The sequence below is a fragment of the Trichogramma pretiosum genome, unplaced genomic scaffold, assembly GCF_000599845.2.
Source record: "Trichogramma pretiosum strain Unisexual culture from Peru unplaced genomic scaffold, Tpre_2.0 scaffold11, whole genome shotgun sequence".
Lineage (NCBI taxonomy): Eukaryota > Metazoa > Arthropoda > Insecta > Hymenoptera > Trichogrammatidae > Trichogramma > Trichogramma pretiosum.
This window is the reverse complement of record NW_019641702.1, coordinates 1,121,067-1,141,999: the sequence shown is the minus strand read 5'-3', so window position 1 is coordinate 1,141,999 and position 20,933 is coordinate 1,121,067. Positions and strand designations below refer to the sequence as shown.

General features: G+C 40.7%; 1 protein-coding gene across 4 annotated transcripts in view; it reads right to left on the bottom strand.

Moving 5' to 3' along the window:
* LOC106653879 (solute carrier family 12 member 4) overlaps nt 1–18,491 on the bottom strand; it is a 106,120-nt gene extending 87,629 nt beyond the window's left edge. For 2 of the 4 annotated variants that reach the window (XM_014373489.2, XM_014373490.2), the window contains exons 1-2: nt 14,932–16,318; nt 5,268–5,333 (exon numbers count right to left, since the gene is read on the bottom strand). In XM_014373489.2, the coding sequence (XP_014228975.1) occupies nt 5,268–5,333; nt 14,932–15,031 (166 nt within the window). In that variant the 5' untranslated portion in view covers nt 15,032–16,318. Of the gene's footprint in view, nt 1–5,267; nt 5,334–14,931; nt 16,320–18,225 lie in introns of those variants that run through there. The other 2 variants (XM_023462672.1, XM_014373486.2) reach the window with 2 other exon arrangements.
* Nucleotides 18,492–20,933: the final 2,442 nt, after the last annotated feature.

Genomic DNA, 20,933 nt, shown 5'->3' with positions numbered 1-20,933 from the left:
CCGATGCCGCGGCACAAGCTGTGTTTGCGCTGCGGGGCAGGTCTCTGCCACCCGCAACTTATAAACACACACACACACAGACACATGCATCGACATAGCACATCTATCACATTCACGTTATAATGGTAGCATACGCGCGCTGCGACTGGTTCGTCTATCTGTATATTTCGCTCGATGGCGAGGCACGCGATCGTTTATCGATTCTCGCGTAATGTACGCGCGCAAGCTCGCGACCGATGCAAAAGCTTAATTTCAAAGCGAGCCCACGGCGCCCTAGAGGAAAAAAGAAACAAACAAAATAACGTCGCGGCAATTGTTTAGTAATTGCCACTACGCGTCGTAGCCACAAACGTCCAGTTTCTTGATTCGTTTAAAATCAATCGTTGCACTTTGCGCCCCGCGCCGTGCATCGAATGTATGTATAACGCGTGCGAAATGACAATTATTTTGCGTTCCATGCCGCACGCATAAACGTACACGTACACACATACATCCTGTATACACGCACGTGTATGCGCACGAAAAAGAGAGAAAGAGAGTTTGAGCGATTCGTTATGTATAGGCGCGCGGGCACGCGCGAGCATCGAGGCAAATATCGTACACAAAGTCCGAAGTGTGACGCGCAACATCTGCGTGGCAGTTAACGATTTACGCACGTAGCAGCAGCCCAGGCAAAGGTGAGAGAAACACACCGAGTTTGAATCTGGTTCTAGCGTCGAATTGCCATTTGCATACAATTCCAGAGAGTATAGCTGTGCGCGTGCATTAATTGTAAAAGGCCGAGCGAGTTTCGAAAGAAAATAAAAGCCGATATATCTCTCTCGAATGTATACATCGAAACGTATTATATTTACCTGTATTTTCATAACAATACACCCAATTTCAAACTCGAGCTAATCACGCTGACGTCACGTAATTTCGGGGAAGTTTATCATTTCTACATGATGTACCGCAAGTTTCGCATTTCAAAAAGTTTCCCTCTCTCTCTATCTCTATATCTCTATATCTCGTCGACGTGCACACGCGCGATTATCAAATTAACTCGCGCACGTTGAAAAGTTTGCTCAGAGACAGGAGGATGAGGAGTAGAAGGAGATCAGCTGCGGCGTCGACTAGGGTCAACTCTTCTACGTAGCATATATATATACATTTGCGTGCGATGCGCTCAGTTAGGTCAGATTATCGATTTCTGGCATGGGCGACGCGCAGCACAATCTCTGACCACAAATGCAAAGTTTAGCCTTGTTTGTTTGGGTGCTGCTACATCGTGCGCGGCGACGTTACGATATATGCGTTTCTGGCTACGCGAGTGTGTGTTGTGTGTGTATGGGCGAGAGAGTGACATGGAGACAATTACGTGTGTGCAATGCAAAGTAGCCCTAGTAGTAGCAGTAGTAGTAGTGGTAGGTAGTATTAGTGCATCGCACGCTTCGGTTTATATTGAACTTTGACGATAACAGCTTGATCCAAGCAGCTACTGGATGTTACATATATAAGGGTCAAAATAATACTTTTTTACAAAACCGTGCGCACGTATGTCACCGATCTTGACGCGCTTTTGGTATGTTGTAGTACATGGTAAAAAGGTCCCAAAAAAAAATTTTTAGACCCCCTCCCCCCTCCTACCCCCCACTTCCGGTATAAACGTCCATTTTCGATCTATATTTTTTCTGAGGACATGAAGCAAGTAAAAAATCTGAAAAAATTCATAAAAATACTTTTCCACAATCCAAACAACCTTGAATTTTTTCAGATTTTTTGAGTGCTTCAGGCCTTCAGATAAAATCATTGAAAATTTCAAAAATCGAGATACGGCGGTATGAGCCGATGTAGTACTCGGAAATTTTTTCAGTTATTTTTCGCATTAAAAAACATAACCTCAATTTTTTTCAGATTTTTTCAGATTACCTAACGCACCTTTTGAAGCCAAAAACCGATTTTTTTGACGAAAATAATTTTTTTAGGACAGTACGGAGCCTCGAAAAATCTGAAAAAAATTTTTTCTTGTTTTTTTCATCAAAATACGTAATCTCAAATTTTTTCAGATTTTTTAATTGAAGGCGATAGCTTCTAGGGCCGAAAAATGCTATTTTTAACAAAAAATGGTTCCTAGAACCCGATGGTTCCGGTGAAAAAATTTGAAAATATTTTTTTTGAATTCCTTGTCAAATTTTAATAAATTTTGACCGTTTCAAAAGTTCGATTGAAGCTTCCTAGCTCATTTTAGAGCATCAAACGAGTTTTATCATTCCTTAATGTCTTCAGAAACGTCTTCAGATATTTTGCACTAATCTTTGTCCTGCTCTAAAATGAGCTAGGAAGCTTCAATCGAACTTTTGAAACGGTCAAAATTTATTAAAATTTGACAAGGAATTCAAAAAAAATATTTTCAAATTTTTTCACCGGAACCATCGGGTTCTAGGAACCTTTTTTTGTTAAAAATAGCATTTTTCGGCTCTAGAAGCTATCACCTTCAATTAAAAAATCTGAAAAAATTTGAGGTTATGTATTTTGATGAAACAAACGAGAAAAAATTTTTTCCAGATTTTTCGAGGCTCCGTACCGTCCTAAAAAAATTATTTTCGTCAAAAAAAGCGGTTTTTGGCTTCAAAAGGTGCGTTAGGTCATCTGAAAAAATCTGAAAAAAATTGAGGTTATGTTTTTCAATGTAATAAAGAACTGAAAAAATTTCCATTCACTATATCGGCTCATATCGCCGTATCTCGATTTTCAAAATTTTCAATAATTTTTTCTGAAGGCCTGAAGCACTTAAAAAATCTGAAAAAATTCAAGGTTGTTTGGATTGTTGAAAAGTATTTTTGTGAATTTTTTCAGATTTTTTAATTGCTTCATGTCCTCAGAAAAAATATAGATCGAAAATGGACGTTTGTACCGGAAGTGGGGGGTAGGAGGGGGGAGGGGGTCTAAAAATTTTTTTTTGGGACCTTTTTACCATGTACTACAACATACCAAAAGCGCGTCAAGATCGGTGACATACGTGCGCACGGTTTTGTAAAAAAGTATTATTTTGACCCATAAACATTCTTCGAGAAATAGTCGTCCCAAGTTTCAATACTGGACTCGGCACTACGATCTACACCCAAGCGAGCTCCACGTGTTGGCGCTTGTTTTTGCATACGTTTACTTTTAGAAAACGTCGCCAAACATGCAAATGGCATCGAGCGATGTTTTCGATGGTAGTTAATGGCTTTGACTTTGAGAATTAATTCTGCAATCCTTGCGCGAAAAAGTGATAAGCAAAGGAAAAATCCATCCTATCCAGAATATGGAAAATTTCTGACGTTTTGGATTTCTCACGATATACTTGGGTATAAATAAATTGTTCGAAAAATTGTTGAGATGGCAATTATCACGTGTAATTTTATGTACTTTCAGAATTCTGTTCCCTCCTGCGTTTGGCGCATATATTTGGTTAATAATATGTATAATATACTTAACGAATGGTAAAATATACATTGTATATTTTATTGAATAAAACAGCGATAATACAGAAATTAAATACGGTGATCATTAATATGGCTTTCGAATACCTGCAAGTCATAAAATAATTTCGACAATTTTTAACTCGAAAACTATTAGCATTAATAAAAAAAATTTTAGAACAAAAATTGCTTAAATCAAATCAATGTACACTTATCAATTTTTTCGGCATTTTTGAAACGATGTTTGAATTTTTGAATATCACTAGACACTATTTATTCATGTTACCCAAGCCGAAAGTAACCTTTTCGACCCTCCAGTCAAAACGAAAATAATATAATCACGCACCTATGAAGCAAAAAAATAAAATATCAGAGCACGTGAAATTATCAGTCGAGTTCCTGTTTTTTGCTCCCTAGGCTCGTATTCTCCTACTTCCCACTTCATGCAGAATTTCGGCGCTGCGAAAACTCCTAGTGCGAAATCGTGTCATCGAACTGTGTTTGCGCACGGCCCGTCGTGGAGAAAATATCGAGTTCAGGGCATCGTTTCTCCTCTTGAGCTATTCGGTATACGTGTACAACATTTCGAGGTCGATAAACGGGTTGAGAGAAAGAGCGAGAGAAAGAGAGAGAGAGAGTGAGAGAGTTGAGCATGAGCGGAGGGGTGAGCGAGAACAGAGTAAAGCTGAAACTAGGTCGGGCGTGGACTCAGCCCCCTCCTTTCTGCCCTGGCTCTCGCGAATTTATGACTGAGTAAGAGAATAGGGTAAGAGAGACGCAAACAATTTCAACAGCTATGGGGGCATTGCAATTTAGCAGGCCAGCAATGACCGTGCCCTATACCTACGTGTGTGCTGCTACTGTACGGGCTTTGCACGCTGCAGATACAAGTTGCACAAGCGACGATATAAGCGCCTGGACAGTAGCGTGTATTACGCGTTTGTTTTACTCGGAGATTAAATGTAGGATGAGAGAACATTTACGCGCGAGGCCAGAATTGCGTTTATTCCAGGGCAGAGTGGGGTTAAAAAAAAAAAGGAAAAAATTGCCAACTCTATCTCGAGCTATCATATTTTCAATTAGTTTATAAAGTCGCTAAGGCTGCATGGCAGACGCTAACGAGAATAACCTCATGCATATATCGTAAAATCCAGTCTTATTGAACATAAAATCGTACGTGCATGCGTTCAATGGTAAATCCTTTCTTCTTCTATTTCCATTCAAAAAATAAAAGAAGATAAAACAGGAACGCGCGCTATGTACGTATAGCGCACACACAGCACGACATTGATAAATACAGAAAACTAGCGCACGCTTGAAATCCAAAAATGCACCCTCTCGCGCGCATACACATACACAAACACGCGGAGACATATAGAGCGCGTATTAAATTCACAAAGAATTTTAGCCAAGAGTTTGCGCGCTGCGACGCTTTTTATCCCACATTGAGAGAAAGAAAGAGTAGCCAAGGGTATTATCTCTTTGCGAAATGTACATGCGCGACGTATATAAACATATAAAATAGAATAAAGCTTTAATCGTGCGACAGACTGCGCACGCAGAAGCTTATCCTCGGTTGCAGTTGAATCGAGGGTTATACAGCCACGCACTTTTGAGCAAACAGAAGGACTACTGTAAACGTGAATCATTTTCAGATTGCAAATTTAATTAATCATGAATTTGATCGGGGGTTTCAAGTTCTTTTTATAATTAATGCGCTGAGACAAGATTTTAATTTAAAATCTCTGAAATAAGTTCCGAATGCTATCCAATATACATATTAATGAATTAAAAAAATATTAAACAATTGATATATTTACTCACATGGATGGGTGTTAAAACCGACAAGATGTTCCAGCTGAGTTCCATTCAGTGGTTGCTGCAGTTGATCTGTAAGTCAAGTACATTCTGGTTATCAAAAATATCAAATAAATATTCAACTTTAAAAGTATATGGAATTCTGATGTATGAGTATACGTATGAATTCGTAATTCACTGCATTATTTATCCTATATAACGTCACCCTCCTTTACGCTATTTCGCTCTTCCTCTCTCGCAGTCGCGCAACTTTTCATATTATTTGCCTGTCGAGAAATGCTCACAAAATCGAAAATTCGAAGGAGCTGCTGAAAAAAGGACCGGAATAAATATTCCGAAACGAAATGCTCATTTTTTATACATGTAGCTACGAGAGTCATTTGTAAAAGGAAAAAATTTGTCTCGCTATTGAACCTAGATATTCTAGGAAAAATCGATCTTCGATGAGAAGAAAATCGTATTCGTTCAAATTTTTCACGTGTCATCCTTCATTCCTTCAAGTAAAATAAGCTTGAATGCAAGGTGCTCATCGCAGACAAGATATCCTTTACTTTTTAATCGAGCTTTTATCGAGCTCGTAATCGTGTTTACCGTTCGGTATACTGACGAAGTATAACAACTTGATGCGAAGATAATAAACAGTAGTCTCAATGTGAGATGTAAATCATTATTTGTATGTACTTAGTGGTAGTCGGGTCTATATTTGCTTTAATTGCATCGATAAAATAGCGAAGAGCAGCGCGTCCTCGCTTTGGGAGGACCTTCTTTGAGGTCATCAAAATACACGCACACAGACCGAACCAGCCTAGGTGCTGACACGGGCATGTATCACCTTCCACACATGCTGTAATGTAATGTTCTGATCGATGCAACCCCACCGACGGTCGATCTATTTTTCTTGACCCTAGTCTGCCGCTATCTCAGTGCCGCTGATATTATTATTATCTTCGGTGTATCTTTCGTGTGAGCGCGTGCTTAAATTGTTATGCAATAGCGCCGACGGCAATGTATATTCTCTTTTCTAGCAAAAAAAACATAAGAGAAAAGGAGAGAGGAAGAGAACGACCCTCGTTTCGCAAATCCAAGGCTATCCACGATGGATAAGAAGCGCCTCGATGATAATACTCGCCTGCGGGAGGTAAAAGAAAAAGCTTGTGCTCGCGTTAAAGGCAAAAAATGGGTTTGTCTGAGTGTGTGTGTATTGTTTGAAGAGTTTCGGATTGACGTTTTATTCTATTTCGCATGAGCTTTGAAAATGCAAAAAAATGAAAAACTGAGCGAGATGAAATTTATTAATTGCTGATCGGCTATGAAATCGATCAACTTTCTGCTCTATGTGCACGCGTGGAGAAGAATTACTCTCACTAATATATAACTGAGTCCAATCGGGTTTGGCCGAATGCCAGAAGAGGCGCTGCAAACTAGCAACTATATTTCATCAAAGAGACGAGTCGAGTGTCCGGCTGATTTTTTAACGGAAACTCAAGGGATGGAGATTGTGGATTTTACATTTGCATTCCATAGCACTAATTCGACGGATTCTTATCGATTTATAATGTGCTCCAATTAAATCACATTTTTATAACAGCAAACGCCGAGAATCATTATTAAGGTAATATTTCTTACAACTAGAATAAATAAGTAACAAACGCATTAATCTGCATTTGCATTTATTAGCATACGTTAACGATAACAATGGACGAATTTATGTGCAGCAAAAGATTCATAGCAAGGATTTTTTCCCTCCTTTTACGACGATTGCCAACGTTGTGCGAAAATTTTGAAACTATGCTGCCGCTGTAGTAGCTTACTATGTGTAATTTTACACGTTTGGTCACGATGGTAATTTAATTATGCCTCGCTGTTATCAACGCGCACGCATACCATATAACAAAAAGAGTTTAAAAAGTCAATAATTACGAAAATTCTGGTTCTATCCATAACTTTTAGGTTTCACGATCGGAATGAGAATGAGTTAAGGAAACGAATAAGACAATGGTTTTTACGCGAAAAATCAATATTGACGAAAGCACGCACGCGCACCGGTGCATTACGTGTAACAACAATGCGATAATTAAAAATTATCGCAGATTTTAATGAGATACGTCTGAGAACATAATTAAATATACGAAAGATATATAGTTTGTTCTCTGCCGTCGAAGTTTATTACGACTTTCCTTATCGTCTTCTTCCGAGGGACTCGATTTACATTCGTAATAAACTTTATACTCTCCGATCTCGAGTCTCGAGTCACAGGATACATCGAATTTAAAAAGTTTCCTCGTTTCGCGCCGTATCAAAATATTTTTGTACCATCGCGAAGTAATAAATTAAAAAAGATTTAATTACCCACTCATGCGTGTACTTCAAACGAATTAACTTAATACATAATAAACCGGTAAATATTGAGAGTGCATCGACGTGCGCTATCGCCGTGTGTACATTCATTGCGTCACACGAGCAAAGCGACTCGACGTCGGGAAAGCCGATCGTCCAATCGGATTCAAACTTCGACAGTATGACTGACTCCGAAACACAGGCATAGTGCATATGATAAATATTTGTAAATAGCATGTGACACGAGCGTAGGAGGTGCATTTATCAATCACATTTTTATTTGCTCGACTCGTCTGCGCGTATCGCGTGAAGCGAGAATGAAAAAAAAAGAAAGAATGATAAAATTTGTAAGGAACAACAAGTCCTAACGAGCTGTGTACGTTGCGTGCATCATCAGCTTTGAATTTCTCTCGACGACTTGGAACGATTCGGTTTGTTAATTCATCGGGTCGTGTTATCCTTTGCCTTCTTTTCTCACTCTCTCACAGCTCTCACACTTTTTCGCCGACTTCTTCGATGATAAATAACTTGTACTACCTTTCGAGCTTGCGTTTGCTGCCTTCGTAATATAACTCACTTTCTCGCTTTGGCCCTTTTTCGACGACCACCTACTCTCTTTTTTTGGCAGTTGGCGTTTTGCCACGTTGATGTAGCTATCATAAATAGCTCAATACGCTTTATCTGTATCTATTTCATAGATAATTTTTTGATAATTTTAACCAACTCGCGTGTTAAGTATCGTGCTAAAAATTTCAATCTGTCGCTTCTCGTGACGTATATATTATTCGTTATAAAATGAGAGAATTTCCGCTGCTTATAAATAATTCAAGTTATTTCTAACAAATTTAAAACTGCGTTCATCCTATTTTAGAGTATTAGTCAACTTGAATTTAATTAAATGGCCTTGCAGACTTTAATTCACGAAGGAGGATATATTTCAGTTTGGCTTCTTTTCATTTCAGATTCAATATATTTTACTAGAAATGGTATATTTATCTCATACTTATATGTTCGAGAAAAAAGTAATTTCTCACAGATTTTCGGAAAATCTCATTGCATTAGAAGATATTTCAATTAACACGAATTGTACTCTGATCAAAGGATTAAGTACAGCTTTCATTACAGACTTGTGCAATAACAACTACTCGAACTTTGGTCAAAGGAAAAATTTTCTTGCTTTCGAATTTTTATAACTTTTGTTTCTTTCTTTTCAGCAAATAAAAAGACGAAAAATCAAAAAAGTTTACCCAAGACGTGCACTTTATACCAGGCCAATTTTCAACTTTGTCTTGTGGCTCGTAGCCTCCACAGAGTGCAGAGAATCAACGGACTTTTCTTTGTATGTACACAGATATACTGAGCTGTCCAGGGCAAGCTTTAAACTAAGGAATTTCTTTTTTCCTTCATTTTCTAAACTCTCAGCTAGTAAAACTAAACTGTTTGATAAGTCAAGTTTTTTTTCCACCGATCAATATTTCATTTTTTTTTAACAACAGAATCATAACGATAAAATACTGGCAACTTTAAGTGTTCCCCTTTTTTCGAGTAATGATGATATTTAATGAACCGTGTGCTTACATCCATTTATGGAAAAAGTAGCACAAACTTCAACGCGCTTGCGGACGAAATTTTTTTTTTTTTTGAAATCTCGAAAACTTTAGAAAACGAAGAATACTCTATTATTACGCGTGTATGCAGCAGTGTGTTGAAGAGCAAAAAAAAATAACGTGTATGCATAGACGCCTACAATTTTGTTTGTAAAGAATGCAAAAGTTGTCCTAATTTTTGTGAATCATCTTGGGTGTAAACGAGAGATTTTTGGAGTCGCTCTCTCTCTTTTATCTGGCTTTTTTTGTTCGTGTTATGACCTTGTTACATGCGCGAATATTCACGCATCCAGTAATTCGATGCTTTAAAAAAAAAGAATCACAAGTTTTTATCGTGGATTCAATTCGAATTATATGTACTTTTTTCAAATATCAGATTTGGTAACGTTTCTTTTTTATAATTATTTGCAGTAATAAAATCGCGTGGTAAGTCGTAAGAGGAAAAACGAGGCGATCATCCCGAAGACAATTGACAGCTCGACTTTGGCCTTTTAATTGCAATTAAAATATGAATACTACTGCTTGCGTACAACTCAAGTACACACTAGACAAGTGTTGCTTTTTTCTGATTCGTTACTTGCTGCACTGAATGCATGCACTCGGCAATTACATAACGCCTAATACTCGGTCGAGTCTTCGGAATGATTGCTGTGGGAATTATTTAAAAAAAAAAAATAAAAACAAAAAAAAGCTACAATGTCGCAGCGTATAATAAGGATTAATTCGCTTTGACTGGTGAAAAGTTCAAGGCAAGGGCATGACATCGACATTAGGGTGTAGCTGCCGCAGAAAGAGTAAAAGAAACGCTGCAAAAAATGAGTTTTATTCCACACGCGTGAGCGACAATACTTTCTCTGGCTGCTGAGAAAGCTAATGCGGAAAAAATTGAGTATTTCATGAAGGTGTGCTAGCGCTCGTATGCACTTGACGTGCCTCGTCGATGTAGTCGTCGTCGCAATCGTCGTAAAATAAATCGCGAGAAAAACTTGTGCGCAGTTTTTAGGAAAAAAAATGAAAATTGACCGCGAGGATCGACATTCTGCCGATGACAGTCGTGAATTTTTTTTTGTTTATTGTTCTGGCGGGGGCATATAAAATAATCGAGAAAAGTCGATGCGAATACTAATGCACTCGGGGATTGATTTAACGATGTTTCGGCGATAAAACAAACGCACCGTACGAAAGTTTCATTTTATTCTTCAACGCGATATATACCTGTTTGGAATTTTAAACAATTTTAAATGCAACAACGTGTCGACAGCGTTCTTTATTTTTTCATATAAATAGAACTAACAAGAATTACCATTGTGGTTGGTTCATTCTAGTTTTCGTAAATAAAAGAGTTTAAGTTTGAAAAAAAAAAGGAGACACTTAATTTTATATGAAGTCTCCACGGACGAAGACGGCATAATTTATGTGTGTGCGAGGCGAGAACGAAAGGATGCTCGAGAAAGAAATGCATGATGCAACATTTCTACACTTCATGATGTATGAGCCGAGTATATTATGCCAAGTGCCTCAAAAAAGAATTGGGACTTCTTTCACTTCGAGACCATTGTCAAAGTCTCGCCTCGCTGAATTGGCAATCATCGGGAGATTAATCGATTCGATCATTTTTCAACGAGTTACAGCAAACGACTGCTTGTGCACACATTACGCTCGCCAACTGGAAGTTGATTTAAATATTAAAATGATTCGCGAGTGTCAGCACACAAATACGATCGTGGCAAAATATATAAAATCAAACGCTTAAAAAAAGAAGATTAAAAAGGATATTGAAAACCTTTTATCGCGCGTCGTATAACTCGTTGGCGAAACGATAGCCACACTCACGCATCTGCTGTGCTGTATACACGCGCGAGATCATATTTGACCAGATGTAAAAATGTGTTAACTCGGAACGCAAAGAGCATAGATGCAATAACTCGCGAATGGTGTACGATTTTACGCTGGTTGCATATTATTTTGCGAACAAGTCGTTTTCTCTCTTTTTCTTTCTATTTTTTAAATATTCAAGCCCCGAACAGTATTTTTTGCAGCCGGTGAACCTTATTTTTTTTTTGTTTGCCTTGTTACTTCGAGTGGAAACTAAATATTTTTACAGCGAGCGGCTCTTGCGAATTGAAAGAAATTCAGAACCACACATACATATAACTCTTGTGGTTTACGTATAGTACGTCTTTTGTTTGATGTATGAGATTTTAGTCGTTGTAAAAACTCGAACACACTCACACACACACGGCCAAACAAAGACGCATCATGCATCAGGGCGCGAGCTTTCACAAATGCATACAATATGTGTGTACGATTGCAATTTCATTGGTTGTTGAAAAAGTGACGGAGCGTCGGGCGTTGCACCCGCTATAAAAACAATGTTACTTACTTATTTACAATCTCGCTCGCATCGAGTCGTTCTTAAAGGCTCCGCGCGACTCTCTCATGCGTTATTTATCGAGTCGTTCGCGCGCTCGCTCGCGCAACTACTTGTCAATTTTAATCTGTCGCGAATGTAATCGTTACCACTCATTGCCGCCGCCGCGCGTCCAGTATACACACATACATGCAAGTGTAGAGCAATGCTTTTTTAATAATAATATGACTTTGAATCCAATCGACTCGATTAAAGCCAATTGCCGAGCCGCGCCGCGTATTTCCAAATTGCTTATTTTCCCGAGCCGCCGCTGTGCTGCTGCTGCAGAGCTGATGACAATCGCAAATCGAGCTTGATGAAAGTATATTGCGGTTATTTTTTATTTTTTTATCCCTCTCCCCCCTTTTTGCGAATATAAACGCATAACTGTACGTGTGTGCGTATAGGGTCGAGCAGAGGCGGATTAACCTTTTTGGCGCCCTAGGCTGGATAAAATTTGCCGCCCCAATATATTTGGAATTTGAATGTGAAAAAAGAATAATTTTANTGCGCTGAACATGGTATATATACAGCGTGAGGACACTTTTTTCTTATTTCCGCTTGAACGCCTTTGTTTATCCCAGACATATTCGCAGCGTTATCATAAGATTGACCACGACAATTTTTGATATCAATTTGTAGTTCCTCTAATGTTGTCATAATAGCATTTGCTACATCTATGCCTTTATGACCAACATTTGGTAAAAATGTCAAAAATCTTTCTACTGGAGAGCCACTTGAATCCACATATCGCAAAATAAATGTGAGTTGATCTACGTGTGACAAATCTGGTGTAGAATCAACAATTATCGAATAATATTTTGAAGCCTTAACTTCTGTAACTATAGTTTTTGAAACTTCATCAGCAATAATTTGTACAAATTCGTCACATATGGTCGAAGATAGATAGCTCGTACCTCCTTTACCCGGATTTCCATATTCAGAAATGTGCGTAGCTAAAAAATCATCGTATATCGCAATTAATTCGAGGGACATCATGTAGTTCCCATTGTGAGGATTTCCAAATTGCTCTACATGACCTCTCAGTGATAGGCCTCGAGATGAAAGAGCTTTAATCACATTCGCGACTCTCTGAAGTACACTACGCCAATAAGTTCTTTCGTCTTCGATTTTCTCCAATAATTTTGCGTCAACTCGATTCGTTTTATTTCCTCGTAGTTTCATAGCTATTAAGGCATTTTTATGAGACTGACTATTTTCGTGCTGACCAATTCTCACTTTATTTTTCCAGTCGTCGAAACCTTGTTTCTGTGATCCAAATTGAGTTGATGTTCTATCAAACAGCACACACGGCCCACAAAATACTTTCCCAGTACTTTCTGAGTATATTAGCCACTTACGATGCACATTTTCGCCGTTGGGTAGAGTTGTTTCGAAATCAGCTTTCGAAAAATAACGTGGCCCTGTTGCATACTCGCGCTTACTTTTTTTAAAATCACTATTCATATTTTGAGTAAAACCATTTGTCACGATATGATCTATGGTTGCGTCATTTATTACCCACAGAACCGGATCACTACTTACACTGACTGAATCACATGGTTCACGAATTATATGCTGATCGTGCAGCACCTTGTCTGTGTCGTCAATTGATCGAATTTCTTCTATCTGCATTGCTTCGTCACAAATATTTTTACACTGCAACATACTGCTGGCACCATTGTTAGAATCATCTTCGTTATTATCGTTCTTGTGAGTGTTAGTTTTAAACAGTTTGTCTATTTTCGGTGTTTTAGCGATTATTTCTTTATACTTCTCTTCTTTTCTTGCAGCTATTTTTCCATATTCACATCCACTCGATTTTTTTCTGATACTCATTTTATAAATGTTATAAGTAATATCCCACTATAATAATAAAAATTATTTTGACGCCAATTCTGCACAAGAATAGCTTATTTATTAGAGATCCGTGCTGCTTCAAAAGTCGCTGCACACTGACTAGTGTTCAAACGTGTCACTGTATCGAAACGAGTGAGCAAAATGTAAACATTAAGCATATCATATTTTGGAACTTTTGTTGTGTTATATATATATTTATACGTATCGAAAATCTGAATGTGTATAGATATATATGTATGTGAACCTTTCTGTAAGACAGTGTCTTCTGCATTATAATTAACACAATAAATTAATTATTTCTCGTTAAATAAATCTAAACTTTTTAGTCGCTTCTAAATTTGCCGCCCTAAAAATTTGCCGCCCCAAAAATTTGCCGCTCTAGGCCGTGGCCTACTCGGCCTATACCCAAATCCGCCCCTGGGGTCGAGCGCTGAAAAAAGAGGTTCTTTTCTATACTACCGTGCATACCGCGAGTATAACATAACGCGCGAAAGCTCGCGTTCCACTTTCTTATTACCGAGCTGAATCGTGCCCTACGTTTCGCGCAGTGCATTCGTTTTTATTTTTATTTTTTCCAATTTTTTTTTTGGCGAAAATTTCGAAGCAGAAACAACGCGAGATGCACGTGCCCAGGCAAAAATGCAGGCGAAGAATATAATATACATTCCGCTCGAATTATTAGCTATAAAAACGAGACTCCGAAGCGCGAAAGATTAAAGCACGAAATGGTATAGGATGAGGGAGAGAGAGCGAAAAGTATAATATGGCTATATGGATTCATATATACATCGTGAGGGACTTGGATGGTTATAAAATCAACAACAGTTTGCCGGGCCGTGACTTTTCGGCCAGGCGCACATATATACACGTACGTCGATGAAAACTTTACGGTTGTGCAGAATATGTATGTGTTATATATATACAGCGAGCAATAGCATTCACGTACACACGGAGTTATATATACGCTCTCGTGTGTTGTGTGCGAGCGCGGATATATGAGTGGACTACTATATATCGGCAAGACTCGGTACTCTTCGTATTTTTAGCGGATTAACGAACTCGAAAAGGATAAACAAACGTGAGAGTTCATATATATTTTTGAAAAAAAAAAAGATCGAGTAACCTTTTTTGCGCTCGAGTTCGTTCCTGTATCGATGTATTAATAGGCAAACTTTTGGCAACAAAGAAGGACATGGTCAAGAAATATCGAACCAATATCGAGAGAAAAAACTCGTTGCTTCTCTTTTTTTTTGTATACGTCTACAACGCGCAATTAAACCCGCGTGTATATATTTTAAAAATAAACCGGGCGTTTCGCGTCGAATCATCGAAAACGTCACGCACTCGTACACGCGGAGTATCTTACATATATTCACAGGCGATTCGCACGCAAGCACGTGTTTATCTGCAAGCGCAGAGTAAATGTTAATATCTAACAATTTGACTTGACACTCACCACCACCATTGGGAGCTGTTGCTGGCTCCTGCTGATGTCTCACCAGCTGATACTGATTATTTGCATTAGTCGACAGGGTAACTTTGAATCGTTCCGGCATGATAGTTTTTTTTTTTTTTAAACAACGATGAACTTATCGCACAACAATCCTTTATCTCTTTCGCTTTCTCTCTCTCTCTCTCTCTCTCTCTGCGCGTATATATATCAGACACGTCTCGCACTGTGCTCACTCGCGACGCAAAAAGGCAAGAGTACATACACTGGACAATCGGGACGCGTCAAAAAATTTCTTTCCTTCACTTGAACTTGTCGGAAATCGTATAATTATTCGTTTACGCTTTGCCATTATCGACGCTGCAGCAACGGCAATAGTGTGAGCACTCCATCCGCCCGCTTAACTATACAGTAGCCGAAAAACGCGCTTCGTACGCGACACATAAATGTATACATATGATATCGCTGCGAACTGCTCGGCTAGACTGTTGTGTGTACGATATTTTCTCGTTTATAACTCGTGTGCGGGGGATCCAAACTGACAGACGGACAGACAGTCGCACGCAACTCGACTTTGCTCGACGTTAGATTTGGCTTTTATATACGTGTATATCGGTGCTGTGTATATATCGTACACTTCGGAGCACCGGTACGCGAATCTATACAGTCGGCCGAAAGCGACAGTAGCAGTAGCAGACGCACACGCGGACTCTAGACGTGCGTATCTAACACTGCGTATATCGCGAAACGCGTGTATGGTATATAATGCGGTATCTAACTATATACATATTGGTCAGCTCTTTCGGAGTCGCGGCGTCGTCGGCTCGAGCTCGCGGCGAGCTGCAGCGCGCCTATAATATGTCCGTAGTAACTATATACCCATTTAGACACACGCACATTTACTCACACACACGACACAGTCCACACGAACAGAGGGGCATACAGCGATTCTTCCTTCTCTTTCTGGCAGTTTCGCTCCCCCTCCTGACGACGACACAGTAGTCTGCGTGTATATACCAACTAACACCACTGCGCGTACTCTATACCATGCGAAGCACGCACATTACATACATATATCGAAACTTCAGAAATAGTCGCGATTCTCTTTCTTTTCGCCTCTTTGCGCTGACAGAGTATATATATTATATATATATACGCGCGTAAGAAAGAGAGGAAGGCACACAAACACGTACACAGAGCACAAATATAAATCGGAAACCGCACACAGGCACGCGCTCCGAATGACAGTTCGTTCAGTAGCAGCAGCAGTAGACACGAGCGCCGGTCGCCTGGATGATCTTGAACTTGTGCTGCCGATACACGATTCTGCTGCTGCTGCTGCTGCTGCTTCTATCCCCAAACTACTGTTACGTTCGAGGCTGTTTCCCCTAGCAGTCGCCTTCCTTTTTTTCGGCGATGTAATATTCTAATGTTATTAGACTAGGAGTTTTTCGCGATCGCTCGTGCAGGCGCACACGTGGGAGCACTGGATTGTTTATATGCACGTACACGCACGCAATCGCTCGGTTGCTATAGTCTATGCCTGGACTAAAGAGTCTCTGTTTTGTCTGTATGTGTATGTCAGTGTGCTTAGTACACATACACACACGCACGATGCATTAGTCTTCGTAGTCGAATTATCGATCGGCAGGCTGGCTGGCGGCGTAGGCAGCAACGAAGTAAACCGTGACGCGCCGCCGTCGCTCGCGAGCCGCCTATAGCCAGTACTTTATATATATACGTATATTATAACAATTCACGTTGCACAGAGCTAGCTCGCGATACGATGTAGATATATGTTCCAGGCCACACGCAGGTAGGTATACGCGTACTTATTTTCCCTGCAGCTCAGCGCAATTGATTCATCGTTATCCCATGAGTGTGTGTGGGCTCTTTCCGCAACTGAAGATGTGTGACGTACGAGTTATATATATATTTTTTTTATTCAAGCGCCCTCGCGATCGGCTCATCTATTATTTTATACATTCACACTTTCTTTTGTAACACGAGGTAAAGAGCCGAGAGCAATGATATAACGACGCCGCGTTGTACTGCAGAACTCGATCGACTGTGCAGTAAAGAGTGAGCTCTGTTGCTGCTGCTGCTACAATGCGAAATAATCTCTCTCGCTTGCATATAATACTCGAGTCCAACTCGAGCGCGTTGAACGTGCTGCACACTGTTAAAACTGCTCGTCGAAGCAAAAATATCCCGCGCGCACCAACACTCGCGTGTGTAGATTCTTTTTTTTTTTTAACAGCAACACAAGCTGCGGCTCCGCGCAATGTGCACAATACGCGCGAATAGCAGCAGCGGCACGCGTGGAGTGCATAAACAAAAGCTGCTTAGTTAAGCTATATATTACTCGGTGCGCTTTTTTCTTCTTCTTCTGCTGCTTCGCGCGCTCTTGAACTTTCACTTGCGGCAGCGGAGGAGCAGGTCTCGCTCGCTCGCTACATAGGCTCGCGCGTCTAAACGTCGGAAAATGAAACATTAGATTATCGCGCGCGCCAGCTCGCATTCTGCATTATACCGTAACACATGCATGTACGCATACATACGGGCATGCGCGCGTATGCGTATTTCTATCTGCGCGTGTGCGTATCGTATGCACGTGTAGAGATCGCTGCCGATGCAAATTACTCGGGCATGGTAGTAATTATTATGCGAACTCGCGGCGCGGCTCGTATGCGTTGTTGCGCCGAGCTATTACGCCATTCGGCGTACACTGTACTGTGTGTGTGTGTATACGTATATCATGCCTGCCTCTCGTAGCCGTATTATATACCTATAGCTATACCGATCCGCGGATGGATTTATTACAGCTGGAAATACGTATTGTAAGATATATATGTATATATGTATGCGGCTGCTTTCCTCAGCTAGGTATAATACGTGCAGATGCGTGTGGCTCGGCAGCGGACTTGTATATCGATATGCAGCTGTGCTATATACAGCTCGAGTCAGCTGTGGCTCGTATCCACGCGCATGCAAGTATGCACGTACACACATTTAACCCTTTCGCATGGATCTATTCATGTGTTAAAATAGTTTCGCGGAGGGTGTGTGTGCGTGTTCACGCGCGTTGATGGACAATCTCCCTCTCTCTCTTGCATGGTCACGCTAAACTTGTACACGTATATATAAGTAGCAAACGCTCACGCAAAAGCTCGCTCGTAGCAAGTACTAAAAGCACATACACGTATCGTTCGCGTCATGTGACTGATCGCCAGGAGGGTGATACATACGTGTAGGTTCAAATATATATAATACATATAAATATAACATTTTTATATTTACCCGAGTACGGTAGCTTGTGGAGCATTTGCTATTTGTATCGTCGTGCGTGAGCAGACTTCCCGACGAGAGCGACCAAATCGTGACGCGATGACAGATCGGATAAGCTTTCACTCCTTCTGTGTATGTATTTCTTTTTTAGCCCGCGAGAAAAGGAATAAAAATATTTATCGGTGCGTCGGTGTCGTCGACGTCGTTGCGGGGGGAGGGCGCGAGCTCGCGAGCACACGAGAGCACGCGAGAAAAGCCGCGCTCTGACACGTTAACCGAGAAAATAGCTCGTCAATGATTTTCCGAGATACGACTGAAATCGACTATCGGATGTAGTACGAGTGTCATTGTTGCTCGTTGTAGCCGCGCTGCCCCCCGCGCGCTTATAGCTCGTGTGCCTCTCTCTCGTTTGCTCGCAGCCGCGCTTCGATAACATTCGATAGCGACGAAAAGTAAAGTCCCTCATCGGAAGCATTACAAGTTGAATTTCGATCGCGTAAGGCTTCGTTCCTGCCCGCGTGTGCAGCAGCAGCAGCAGCTCTATTATGTGTAACTTTCTGCTCTCAGCCTCGCGGAGCACTTGATATGCCTATATAGCTCGGACGCAGAGTGAGACAATACGTATAAATTGGAGCGCGCGAACTGACTTAAAGTATTACACACCTATCGATGCGTGAGCTTCGACGATTGATTCATTATAGAAACAAGGGAAAATTTCGAAGCTAACGTCCGAGTTCGAAGCTTATTGAATTGTTCATTCGCCGACTGGAAACATGTACTTATGGTTATGCGCGAGTGGCTCAATAATATCAGGAAATACCGCTGATTCTTCGAATAAAAAGCTCGCGTTATCGCTCTGCGGCCACTCGTACGCGAGCAGCACGCGGTGAGCTGCTGCTGCAACTGCTGCTATTTCGAGCAAAAACTTGATTAAATTGATGCGCGCCGCGAGCGAGCTCGAGTTTTTGCCAGTTGCCAACGTACGTACATACACACTCGTACCGTTAATGAACTACGCCGACGGAACAATTAAGAATTTCAGAGCTTCGCGCGAGCGTTTCCTGCTACAAAGCTCGTATATGTATGAACGAAAACAAAACAAAAAAAACACAGCAATAGAAACGTCGATTCAGCGGGTGTATCGGGTTACTCAGCGAAGGTCGCGAGCCAATATATAGCGTTGTATCTGAGGACTCGATCGTGCGAGGCACTATCTCGCGATCTCTAATTTTATCGCAAGCAGTACATCTGCCCGAGGATTCCACGTTCGAATGTGCTTTAGAAAAAATAAAAAAATAGAAGAACGATATCGGAGCGCGGGAATTCATCTAGATTTTACATGGTTGAATCAGTGCCCGCTCGTGGTTATATAGTGTATTTTTTTTCTTTTTTGCTCGCTTGATTTACTCACCAGCGAATGTCGATCGGAGTGGAGCTCGTGACCCGATGTCGGGAAGCAAAAAGCGATTGTCGATAGCTCGATACAGATGGCGCCCGAGTACGGAGCTTCGAGGGTAAGCGCCACTGCTTGAAGAGGCCTAGGCTGCTGCCATTCCGATGATCGTCGCCCGAAAGCTCGGCTGGAAAAGTAGGACACCGAGAAAAATGCTTATGGTGGCCGCTGTTGGTGGCGCTAGCTGACGGACATCGTGACTGCCGCCGGTGGCAAGTTACCACCCGACATTTTTCGAATATTACGAGCTTTTGTATCTGCATCTCGCTGTTGAAAGATCGAAATTTTAACATGAGTATTTTACTGCAAAAAGAACGTCAAAATTTATTATAAACATGCGAGTGTTTGTTATTTTTGGTCGTATGTATAATCCGTTGCAAATAAACCATCATTTCGGAGCTCGAAAGAATTTTTTTCGAAAGGTTCGTTCGAAATTCTTGTTCTTTTTCATACGATATCGATGAATAATTCCTCGACTCGCGATAAAAATGCAAGAGGAGTATTGCTTTCAAACTTTTTTTTTCGAAAGCGACGCAAAATTCCTCTCAATTCGAATTCTCCAATATCGAATCAATACGACTACGTTGTGTACGTTGATGTGAATGTATACAACGTATCCACGATGTCACCACGGTATACAGACAATGACGAATATGAATATGAAAGCAAAAGTGACAAGAGCCTGAAAAAAAAATGTCCATAAATTTTGCTCCTTCTCTCTCTCTCTCTCTCTCTCTCTCTCTTGCTGTATGTGGTAATGTGTGTGATCCAAAAAAACTGAAGGCTTTCCTTTGTTGTAGCAAAAACACGGCGATGTAACGCATAATATACTCGACAACACTCGTGCATACCCACACACATACATAAAACGACTCGGGCACTCGTAATACTCGCATGACATTGGCCAGAGAAAATACAGCCGGTCTCGATTCGTCTCCGATATATACCTTGCTTTTTGTCTCTCCCTACCTTCGTCCCTACTACTTCGTCGTCAAAACGTGGATGGCCGCTGCCTGCGACTCTAAAATGCGCGCGGCATGGCTCTCATAGGTATCCATGATCCATCCACTTTATGCGCCGTCCGCCGTGTGTTCGTCTGCCGACACGCAATATATACTATACACCAGTCGTAATTTAATTTTCCATCTCTTGGCCGGCTCCGAACAGACGTCAGTGAATGTGAGACTTTGAAACGAATAGGGTCGCGTCCGCGTCTCGCTCGCTGCTGTTACTGCTGGACTCGAAATATACCTTTCACTTTTCTCGA